The sequence below is a fragment of the Patagioenas fasciata genome, chromosome 19 (assembly GCF_037038585.1).
Source record: "Patagioenas fasciata isolate bPatFas1 chromosome 19, bPatFas1.hap1, whole genome shotgun sequence".
In the NCBI taxonomy this organism is placed as follows: Eukaryota; Metazoa; Chordata; class Aves; order Columbiformes; family Columbidae; genus Patagioenas; species Patagioenas fasciata.
Genome location: NC_092538.1, coordinates 6536548 through 6549052, shown reverse-complemented (window position 1 = coordinate 6549052; position 12505 = coordinate 6536548). Strand labels below are relative to the sequence as shown.

The 12505-nt window shown below is 44.0% G+C and overlaps 1 protein-coding gene across 6 annotated transcripts in view; it reads right to left on the bottom strand.

Moving 5' to 3' along the window:
- COL26A1 (collagen type XXVI alpha 1 chain) overlaps nt 1-12505 on the bottom strand; it is a 160933-nt gene that overhangs the window by 120637 nt on the left and 27791 nt on the right. For 4 of the 6 annotated variants that reach the window (XM_065853206.2, XM_065853208.2, XM_065853209.2 and 1 more), the window contains exon 3: nt 7390-7493. In XM_065853206.2, the coding sequence (XP_065709278.1) occupies nt 7390-7493 (104 nt within the window). The remainder of the gene's footprint in view (nt 1-7389; nt 7494-12505) is intronic. The other 2 variants (XM_065853207.2, XM_065853211.2) reach the window with 1 other exon arrangement.

Here is a 12505-nt window from a genome sequence, read left to right as displayed (position 1 = left end):
TATTTTCACAGATGCAGCACATTCCTTATGGCATTTAAGATTGTGGGACTCAGATGTGCAACACCCAACTAAGAGTAGCTTTCACATGAAGCAGTAACAAGGTTGAAGTTACTGTGAATGCCGAAATGTGACCTCTCTGAGAAACACTGATATTAACACAGGCAGGCAACCCTATCCATAAACATACATAAGATTTTAAATGTGTCAGGTAGTCTCATAGATGCATTAGTAGTAAACATTAAACCTGGTCAGAGTATTTGTAGCAGCAGACTCCAGGATGGCATTACTTCTGAGTTTAGAGCAGAGCTTCATTCTACCATCTTCCACAAACTTCATTCTCTCTCAGGATCCTGCTACCTTCAGAGTCTTCTTTCATCCAAAACCTGTGCATTTGATTATTCCTGCCTCTGTGGCTGTCTTTGACAAAATCTCACTTGAATAGATTTCTGCCCAACTCTGCAATTTAATCAAGATTTGCCTGCATTTTAACCCTAGTCTACCATGTATTCCCAGTACTGCTCAGCCTCTAATAGTCTGATCTGAGTAGAGGGCTCTCTCCATTCCTTACACCAACTTCAAAATGAAATAGCGAGCCATGCTGGACTGAAAACTGTCCCTGGTACAACTCCGTTTGACTCCTCTGCCCAAACTGATGGAGTCTGAACCCTTGCTACTCAGAGCACAGGGTTTCTTTTGAGTGAACTGTGCATTTCAGAGCTGCCCCATCTAATGTACATTCCTGGAGCTGTACTCACTTTGCTGCCTTTATCCTGCTAACTGGTTCACATAGAGAAGACACAGGGTTGCAGTGACATGCACTAAAGATTTTTCTCTAGCACCTCTCCATGAAATTTTACTAGAAATTATTCAGAGGAACACCTTTGGTTGCCCTTTAATAACAAGGAATTGAATAATAACAATGTCTAGGCTTCAGCAGCATGGGAATTTGATGCCTACCTCTTCCATTCACCTTGAAGTCTTCTACAAAACATGAAACCAGTCTCAAACTTCCTCTGACAAGTTGGTCTCTGGTCCTGCTACTGGGCTCACAACCTCAATTCCACCTGCATCGCAATTCTTTGCAATCCCATTTCCACATGGCAAAGCATTCCAGAATGCAGACCTTTTCCTAGTTGTTTAACCGCTTCGACAAGTGATTAAGGATGACTACCCTTTACATTCGTTACAAGATCATAAGTATTCAAAGCGTGAAATAAACAACAACAAAAAAAAGCAAATAGTTTATCAACATAAAGACTATCTACATACCACAGTAATTTGATGGGAGCTAAAATAATTGGGACAACGTAACAGTGCAGCATACAGCTTTTCTAATTATGTTAAGATAACATCTGCAGATGTTTAGCACTCCAAATATTTTGACATTAGGTGCTGAATAAAATTCTCCCTGTTCAGATTAAAAATGTCCAAAAAAATGAAACTACTCAGATGCTGGAATGCATTGTCAAAATCTTTGGAAATCTGACAGGGTCTTTTTTTTTGTTGTTGTTTTTTTTTGACTGTATCAAAAGAGAAGATGAACATGTAGAAATTGTTCAAGGAGTCACACAGCACTGATGCCAGAAAGCGCTCTCAGCAGGCTGCAAATTCTTCCAACAGTGACCACACACTCCAGGAACTCCTCAGAAAATGTGATCAAGGGTGACAAACGTTGTGTCTGAAGCCAGAGGTTGCTGAATGGTCAGCGTGGTGATAGGAGGGGATGGGAACTGGGTGACACAGAGAATAGTTCGGGAAACTTCTGGTGGATCTTCTGCCTTATATTGGAGAAGACACCAGAAACACAAGCAGAATGAGGTGTAACATATGGAGGAGGTGACATATGCTATGGAAGAAAATATCAGGGTAGATACCATCCAACACCTGCATACTATAGGTACACAAACGTCACTGCTCAGAAAGTCACTTTCAAGCATCAGCAGTTCCATCAAGGGTGACTGACGTGTTTTGACTTTTCTTCATGAAAAATTTTTGAAGAGTTAGTTACCACATTTTACTACCTACTTACTAACTAGATAATTAGGAAATCCAGGTTGCACATTTAATAGCCTGTAACATGTATTCACATAATCATCTAATAAACACTAAACTTTGGAATGAGAAGATACTTTTAGAAGCAAGTTTGCTATGTGGGACCCAAACGCTGGACTTCGAAACAAAGGTCTCAAAATGAAAGCAAAGTCACATTTCTCTGAAGGAATTACTGAGCCAGTTTCTAGTAGAGAACTACAAACATGCAAGGGTCCGTGCTAGGTGCAAACCTGAGAGAAAGGTACCTCAGCCTGCAGCACAGAACTGCCCTGCTACCCAGAGAGCACCGAGATAACCACCCTGAGAGAATCTCGCTGCTCAAATGGAAGCTTTTGCTTTGCTTACGACAGGATCCGGACTCTGCCGAAGTCAGAAAACATCACCATACTAGGAACAGAGAGGACTATGCCTCTCTTGACCCCCAGCTGCCTTCTCTTGCATTTTCATGGTTTCTAAGCGCAAGATGAAAAAAGCTCTGCTACTCACTGCATGTGATACACAGACTCAGCTCCTTGCTTCCAAACAGTGGCTACAAGGAAGAGGGAAAAACAAGCAGGAACTGAAGTACTTGACAAAAGGGAAAAACTCACACAAGCTCAACCCATAAAGAGAGTTACCGTGATATCACGGGAAATGTTAGTCCATAATCTTCACATTGTATTTTCTCAGAGAGTAACAATTCTACATTTAACTGTTCACCACAGGGGAGCAAACCAAGACCTGGAGAAGTGAAGTCCCATCAATGCCACTTTGAGTACCCTTTCTTCTAGAGGACTCTAATGGGCTTTCAGACAATTTAAGGTCTCTAGTTCTGATGTTCATTCTCACAGCCTCATCGAATTTTGTATGAGAATTACATTTGCTAGTGTGAGGTTTGCCTGGCAGTGTTGTTCTCCTGAGACCAAGAAACTGTGAGCAAGCAAGAAAAAAGGAGAGGGCTTTTGCACTCTGTCACAATGAAAGGAAAGCCCTCATTTGCTTATGCTGCTTTGAAAACTGGGAACACATGGGAATCTAAGAGGTTTGAAAAAATATCAGGATGACAAGATGCAAACAATAGTTATTAAAAGTAGATTAAAATATTCCAAGAACTGAAATGGGGGGGCAAAGCTCTCAAACCATTACTTGAACAAGACTGCTGAAATTCCATATCCTACTTGTATTCAAATGCAAAGCAAAAAAAAAAAAAAAAAAAGAAAAACAAACCCAAAAAAAGCTTAAAATCACAATGGCATCACTTTAGAGGTGCTGAGGTTACCCTTGGAGCTGCCTCCTGCCCAAACAGCTAAGCTTTCTACCATCAATCTGCTTCTGGGGTAAACAGTAAATAGGATATTGGCTGCTGTCCCAAATTCAAGCAATAGAAACAAAGAAAGAAGAGATCTATGTTAGACTTGTGAAGTGAAATAAGACCGTGCCTAGCTGGAGAGCTCTAGGGAAGTGCTGAGCCCCTGAACTTGCAAGGGACACTTTTCCTCTCCTGAGAGATTTCACTTGCCTTTGAACTTTCAGCCATACAGAAAAAAGGCTGAGTTGAGATGTCAGCATCATCTTGGATTCAAATCAATCAGCTTGATGCATGATTGCAATAGCTAAACCACTTCACCTCTGCTCTGCCCTCATCCATATGTTCTTTATATCAGCAGTCAGTAGACTGGGTGGCTCAGTGGATTAATTTCCTGTCCTAGGCTTGGGCTCCAGTTTAAACAAAACAAAAAAAAATTCCTAAAACTGAAAAATAAAAATTAGTATCTACTGACAGTTAAATTCACCAGACTTGTTTGCATGAAGTCTCTTCGTCATCCAAGAAAGCTGCAAGAAACCCTTTGGGAAGCCCTGGTACAGCTGGTGATTTTTAAGTATCTAGTCAACTGGCTGGTCACAGTTCTAGAAAAACAATAAAGGAATTAGAGACCTTTCAAATGTTGACATACCCTTGGTTGAGGGCAAAGCAATGAAGGGAAAAGGGGAGAGCCCCAAGCACCATCAACTTAAAAAAGGAAACAGATTGGAAGCAGCCATCCCCACCTCAGTAAATTAATACCCCACTGAGCAGCAAAATCTCCACCCACTTTTAGAGCTGGGCTTTCTCCACATGGTGCTGCTCTTTATCAGCTACAATGCAAAAGTTAAATTCCCAATATAATTTAAATCTAAACAATGTGCAGCTTTCAGCATTAATGTAGGTGCCTGCCAGCTGGTGACAGTTAAGTGGTTACTTTCTCAACCTAAACTTATTAGCCAAGGGTCAAGACACTTCATAATACTCAAATTGCATTTAATAGCTTGCTCTATTGGTGCACGGTACATTATTGTGGAAGATGAGTTCTCATTGAAGGTGTATTACAGCAAGCTGGTCTCATCAGGAGCTTGCCATGATTTGGGGCTAGAGATCCTTGCTAGACCATCTTCTTTGCAAAAGAAAAGGTGGCCTGCCATTTGGGAGATAACACAAAAAATACATATGTCAGAAATAGCTGCTCTGCAACCTTCGAATGATTGTGAGTTCTTTGACTTGGTTTCCTTTGTTCACCCTCCCACCATCTTATCTTCCCCCATAAAATGGTAAAAGAAATAAATTTTAAAAGGGCAAGGAAGGCCTCGTAAAAGGACAGCTAGTAAAAATAATCCATCCTCCAGACAGGCTACAGTGGCTCCCCCAAAGACACTGTTCCAGAACAGGGCAAAAAAAAGGAACAAGTATCAGCCCTGCTCACCAGGGATTAAAGGAGATGTGGTGTCTCAAAAGCCTCAAGATGCAAAAAAACACCATTAGTCTGAAGGAGGGACCCCAGAGCATGCCCATGAACACACAACTAAGAGTTCCCCACATGCTTGATCAATCCATTATCTCCTGACTTCATCTGTCCTACCCATGACAATACAACCTTCCTATTCCAAGGCCCATGGGGAAGGAAAACTTTTTCTTTCAGTCTCTGGAAACAGGAGACATCTTGAAGTGGCATTTCAGCACCACTGTAGTTGCCATTCTGCTGACAGTGGAGAATAGTGACTGTCAAAGAATTAAAGTATTTGCGACACAGCAAGGAGGCAAATTAAAAATAGTGCAGGTCAAATCTGCCGTCAATCATACCTACCTCACATCAACTTCAAAAGCACCAGCTGCGCACACAAGTGAAATGAAATATTGAGGTGAAATCTAACTAATTTGAAAAAAAATTAAAGCATTTTGAAGGTCTACCCTGTGAATTCACTGTGACTTCATAATTGTACTGGTTTTGTTTTGGTTTGGTTTAGTTTTGTTTTCTTTTGGTTTAGTTTTGTTTTCTTTTGTCTGCTGTTTCCAGGAAGGACCCACACAGATGTAAGCATCCTACCCTCTCAGAGGAACCGAATCTGCAGTAGGAGAGAGCACAGAAAGGAAAGAGCACAAAAGGCTTTATATCATGTTGCCAAAAAAACCTAAAACACTCTTTTCAGCCTCTTTTACTTACAATTCTAAGTGACATTAACATTAAGGATTAACATAAAGTAAATACTTCAGTTTTAAAACTGATCCGTCTGGACAGTCCGAGGTGCTACACACACCACTAGTGTCAATACTGCTACTAGAAATTAAGTGGCACAACCCTGTTGTACTAGAAAGGGATTTCATTTTTTTTTTAATTTCTTCTCCTTTCAAGAACGTGGGAATGTCCATAGTGTCAAATGTTTTAGAGAAAAAAAAAAAAAAGGTAAAATGGAACTCACACATGAAAGTGAGGGCTTGCTACTGGCTTTCTGCTCACACCCCACAGACCGTATCCAAGCCCAAAAGAACAGTTCCACCTTGAGAACTGACTACATAAAATTGTCACCTCGTTCCACAGACCTGCTCCTGTGAGATCGCTGCTGATTTTCTTAAACAAGCTTATGTTGGCTTTTTATTTCCACTGAACTCTGCTGAGGCAGATCTGGCACTGCAGGAGGGAGCTGGATTCTCTCCTTTATACCAGCAGCACCACTAAGCTGTAATCGCTCACACCTGTCCAAACCTACAGGCACAAAGCGGCTGCGCACACAGGCTCCTCGGCAGATCCTCCGCCAGGCTGAGCCGCAGCTATTTTGGAATTAGCAGTTCTGCCACAATCCTTAGCGTCCCTCTCCCCTGCAGTGACAGGTAAAAGCCCAAGCGGCACACAGCAGCTTCTCTTTCCCAGACTCACTTCTTCCAGCAGTGTGCTATAATGCAAATCTCCATCCTGTGGATTGCAATTCAGGGTAGCCTTACCACTTTTAAGGCTTTTGTTGAGCTTCTGGGAAACTATTGTTTCCCCAGCAGCCTGAAGCAAGCTGCTGTCTGCAACCATCATTCTTTGTGACTGTAAGGAGAGAACTTCCTAGTTAGAGATTTGCTTAAATTATGTGATTAGAATCGAGATATGGCAGCACAAAGAAAAGGAAGTGCAGCAGATCACAGCAGTCTTAGAGATGCTGGGCACCCCAATGACCCCTCCCCAGCCAGCAGAGACAGGTAGTGGTGAATTAACGCAAACGAACAGAAGACTCAAGGTTTAGTTTCTCATTTGTAAGCCATGAACACCTAAAGCACAGTTTCAGCAGATGCCTCAGTGCCTAAATCCAAAACCTGATGTAAAAGCAGGACTTGTTTCAAAGCCCCAGAAGCAACAGGTAAAGCAGAAAACATCAGGAAGGAAAATGCAAAACGTGGCCTTTTCATCCCTCATGATAAGAAAAGGCCTTTCTTCCTGCTCTGAAAAGAACCCTGTTTTCCTCCACGTGAAAGACCAGGTACAAAACCCAGAACTGTGTTGTCACATTAACTGTGCAACCTGAATGTTGCACTAGTAGACAGGAGGTGGGTGAGAAGGGGAACAAAAGGTGCCTAATTTAATTCAAGTTTCCCTGGGAACACATGTTTTTCTGTCCAGACCTTACAGACATGACCCTTACAAGCAGCCATCCAGGGACCAGCTTTCACCAGCTACAGCAACTGATGGCAATGACAGCAGGATGCGGAGAAGATAACACATTGACACGGAGAAAGCGCGTTTTCTGAAGGACTGTGCAATGAGGACACCAAGAATGAGCACATCTATAAACAGGTCATCCCTGAGTACCCATTTCTTCGTTTCTTCCCCCTTCTTGTTCAAGCTTCTTTGCAGGCATTCAGTATGGCCTGTTTTCCAAGACCATCTGTCAGAGCTTATGTGTGAGTGTTCAGAGAATGATGGGAAGTGAAGAGAACAGGTGATTTGTTCCTGTGTTTGAGAGGTGTAGAGCAAATTAAGGAACAAAACCCAGATCAACGCAGCTGGTCCATCCACACATCCCCTCGATGCTCTGTAAGGGCAGATGCATTGCTGGATAACTTACCCTCTTCACAGTTGCTCCCCGTGAAGCCAGGACAGCACCTCCACTCCAGCGTGGTCACAGTTCGGTAGGACATTTTGTATGTGGGCCTGATGAGAGTCCTGTAACTAACACAAACAAGAAGTCAGTTAAATGCACTTAGGTACTTAAGGGCAGCGCTGCTACTAATTCATAGCACATCATCCTGCCTGGATACATCCCCAGAGCACCCAGTCACTCACAGCTGCAGAAAAAGGAGACACACACACACAGCATAACAGACCAAGGGTTTACCACAGCATGGATCCGATTCGACAGCCTTTCTTCTCCTTGAGCCCTCATACTCTTCTGCCTCTTCCTCACATCTTTCCCCCAAGTAACACCAGTATCCTTTAGAGAGGTCTCATTGCTACCAAGTCATTGCAAGTAGCAGAGATGATGGTTCTGATTTACCTCACTCTGCCTCTATGTGGATTTTTCCAACATTGAACAAAAGCTGACGTTGGCCTTTTTTCACTCAGTACTAACAGAGTTTTCAAAACATTGTTGTCACAAAAATTGCTTAAATCTCTCTGGTGTCTTCCCTTCTCCCACCCCCACCACTTGGATCTGGGGTGTATCAATACATCAGCACGACAAAGATCATCACTACACTGATAATTTGCATGGAGCCTTTTTTCCAGCTAGCTGATCTGTGCCTCAGTTTCTTCTACCTGAAATAGGGTTACACTCTTCCTCACCGCAGCTGATGTTCTGCAGGACGCATTTGTTAGCTCTGTGTACTGCAACCAGCGCACCCACAGTCCCAAAAGAAAAAGGACAATAAAAAAAAAGCACAAGTACTGCCATGCCCAACTAGAAACTAGAAGGCTCCCTGCAGACACAAACAAACCATGCAAAGGGCCAGGGATTCTGAAGTGAATGCAAAACGGAGAGTTGCATAAATATCAACTTTTATTTTCAAACAGCAGGCTTGGAAAGCTGGCAAATCAGAGTTTTCCCAGCATACAGCTGGAGAAGTCACTGCTGCTGCTCACGAACATAAAAGCAAACACAGAAGCCGTACTCTACAAGCTCCCCTTCAAATTCCTACCCTTATTTGACAACCAAAGGAATGTGGCACGCACAGGGAGAGGCTGAAGCTTTGGGATTACAGCGTTGCAGCTTTATGCTTCTCTCTCGGGGCCAGGCAGACACAAGCCCCGGGCACTCAGGTCTCCTTGTTCCGCAGTGCCAAGAGCTGCCAGGAGACAGAGCGCTGCCCCTCACTCAGCAGGCACAAGGCTGAGATAGAGCTGTAAGTCACAGGAATCTCACCCAAAACCCCTCTGAGAGCCAGCAGGCGCAGCTGTACATCCAGGATGGCACTATAGGGACATCGGTGCAGTTAGTCTGAATAGCAGTAACAAATGCTTGCCAGGAGAGGCTGCCCATGTATGTCTTGGAAGGCAAGCAGCAACTCAGTCACGGTTAACACGGTCTTTAGGAAATTAATTTCTCAGTAAGCTGTTCCTGATTATTGATGTCAGTTGCCAGACACAGAAATCAGCTTCTCCTATAGCCACTGGAGGCGAGGGCCGCACAAGTTTCCTCCTGAGCACATGGCCGCCTGCACTTGGAACAGCATCGCGCAGCGATGGGAAAGCAGCGTTGTCTCCTGAGAACATTACGTCCTCACCCTTGGAGTTGCCAAAAAGCGTGCCAGTTACTGCTAATACTGGCAACTGTGATCCAGGCACTTGTCTAATACAGGCTGGACCGAGCCAGCTCGTCCCACCTAGTTCTCCGCACCTCCGCATCCACTGGTATTCAGGAGTTTGCAGTGATGAGTGAGCGTGAGGACTTGGCACCACATTGATGTAGGTAGACCTTCAGTGCTCTTGCACAGAGAGACCTAAAGCATGAAGGTTTTAAGTGTCTTGCTAAGGGTCTTGCAGAACAGTTTTGGCAAAGCTCAGGAACTGAACCCAAGTCTCCCGACTCTCAGCCCTGGCGTTGGACTCGAGACATCTTTCCACACATAAGCCCCAAACCATCAGTCAGGAGTTCATGACTTTGTCACTAACACTACAGTTGGATTTGACCTTGAGATGAAAGTCTCCAGCCCTGTTACCAGTGTCCAGAGCCAACTAGTCTCCAACCACACCGTGATTTTAAAACCATGTTTCTGCCAACACCAGGATGTTAAAGCTCTCTCAAACTTCATTATGAAGTGTGGAGAGTGCCTTGAGCCAGACTGGAATCTTGGCAGCAGTTCTGTGTCGGGGAAGTAGCTATAGTTTAATCCTCAAACGAGCAAGGACTTCTCAGGACATGACAAACATGGAGCTCAGCTGTCACAGCCTACCACCCACCCTGAATTTCCTGGAAGAGTCCTGACATTTGCAGCTCTGTTCAGCATTGCACGGTCAGGCATGTGAAGTGGTCCCAGCTTGCTAGCTCCGATTTGCTCTGAAGTTGCTCTGTTCTTCATAACATCATTTTTGCTCAATCACGTGACATAGCACCAAGGTCTGTTGTTAAATATATCATCACATCAAAGATTTCTGACTGCTATTCCAGGAGGGGAGAAAACAAAAAAAACAAACACAAAACAACCCTTCTTTAGCAAAGCTTCAGTACTATCTGATACCTGAAGTGTTGCAATTGAAAGGGAAGAAAAAATATGGAAAAAGGAGAGGAAAATATACCTGTTAAAGACCAGAAGCCTCAGAATGAAAATCTGTGGAAAACACAACAGGCAGAAAAAGGGACTGGGAGCAGAATAGGAAAGCCTTTCCCTTGGATGACACCCAGACCACAGACACTGGCATAGAAATCTGCAAAACCACACTAAGAGGTTAGGATAAGCCACAACCTGCACCTCTGCTTCCCAGCCAGCCAAAGGATGCGCTCAGCACCCAGTCCCCTTCAGCAGAGGCTGCTGAGCACTTCCCACAGACACAAACTACCAGGACCTGCCACTCTACTGCACAAGCCGGGTGTCGTTTACCAACACATTCACTGAGGCTCACAGCAAAACCCCAGGGAGCGAGGCAACACTGAGGGAAGAACTTGCAACACTCAAGTAGCAGCTTGAGTCACTGCTATTAGTAGAACTGATTAAGAACCTGGTATCCTCAGAGACTGCCTGATCAGCATCACACAAGCTACAGGAGCTCATCTGCAGGCAACCATCATTTGGGAAAGACAGACCCTCTTGCTTGTGTCTCTCTAAGTGACTGTCCAGGAAGCAGTAATTTGAGGAAGGAGCATGAGATGAGTGATTAAGTAGTTTGGGGGTATGACGCTAGAAATACTGGAGAGGTCAGGACACATCGAGGGACGGCAGCCAGCAAGTCTCACGCCTCAGCACACAAGGATACGTTCCCCTTGCACTCAAGGAAGTGTCACCGAACACAACAGCCAGACATGACACAAGAAAGGGAAAGAGTGTCACATTCTTGGATCAGAGCCTCAAAAAGAATCAGGTCAAAGAGAAAGGCGTGATCTCTGCCATGACCCAAGCAAGACAGCCCGTCACACACAGGAAATACCTTCCCCCTTATGGATTTCCCCTGCCCTTTGACACTTGCAAACAAAGCTGTTTGTACACGATGACCACATGAGAGGGAAGGCGTGAAACTTGTTTCCACATCACAGGAGATGGTTTTGTTAATGTGATTCATTCACCCATTGCAGCTTGTGCCTGAGGAGACCTCAGCGACCTTCAGAGGCTTCTATGTGTTTTTATTCAAGTTCCAAGTTGAAAGTTTCAACATCCCTTACAGGTGGGTTTCACCATAGCCAGAAGAATGAATTTGCCCTTTTAACTAGCAAAGAATGCAGAAACCAAGGAATCTAAGCTTCCTTTACCTACTACTCTCCTGACAATGAAGCCACGTATCAACATATTCAAACAGGGACAATCCATCTTAAGTTATAGCAAATGCTGCCTGTGTATTAAAAGACAATCAGAACAAAGCTCACGGGACTTCCTCTAATTTTTGGTACCCATAGCCTGATCTACAAACATGCCAAAAAGCAGTAGTTCCCCAGAGAAGAACATAATGAGGAGTTTCAAAGATGCTCCTGCAGATACTGGACAAAAAGCCTGCAGCTACAGAAGTGTTGAAGGCCATTGTGCATGTCCTGCCTTTGCCGAAGGGGAGAAAGATGACTGTTTTACTCTGAGCATGTCTCTTTTGCATAACTTATCAAGAGTCTAAAACCCAGAAACCAGAATCTTATACACTTCCCATCTCAAGTTGTACAGAGCAATAATATACATGTTCTCAGTCCAAAGAAAAAAAGACCATGGACACAGAGACGTGTTTCTACACCACCAGAGTAACCATCAACTCCTGTCTTTATTAACAATTAGATCACGTGCTAGTGCAGAGCAGCACTGCACTTCCCCACCAGCAAGGAGGAAGAGTGGCCAGACAGCATGTCTGACCAAGACCAAAAGCCCTTCAATTAGCAGCCTGGGGATGCCTGTGAACAACGTGAAGCAGACGGCCCTCCACCGGTGCCCCCCCAGCAGCACACAGCCATCCACACCCATCCCAAACCTGAGAACACACCTTTGCACTACAGCTCAAATCCCTTACACTCCCAGATCCTACCTATCCCGTTCACAGGAGCACTGTTCACCCTGCATTTATATCCCATGTGTGTATGGGAGGGCAGGCATCTTGTTCCAAGCATGTGACTGAACACCTTGGAGAGAAATAAGGGAAGTAAGCACAAAAGAGTTCATGTGTAACAAGACTTCAAATAGCAATCCCAATGCCCTGGAATTATCTCTGGGATTTATTATTCAATTGACTGGAAAGAGAGAAAGATTTCCCTGTGGCATTACTGCTTTTGAAACTGAGGAGAAACACCAGCTACAAGCCAATCTCTTGGGTGACAGATCCCCAACTTCTACTGACCCTGTAGCAATAGAGTCTTCAAAAGCAGAAAAGACCAAAACAGATGAGCCTGCAGAATTCCTTCTTTGTTATTCTGCAAACTAGCTTGTAAAAAAAAAAAAAAAATCCCCTTGGGTAGCACAAATGTACTCAGTTTGAATGAAAATAACAAAATAGAAAACCCAACACTGGAAGACACCAAGCAGCAAGAATGATCCACACAAGATGTGTAGCCTTATTATATT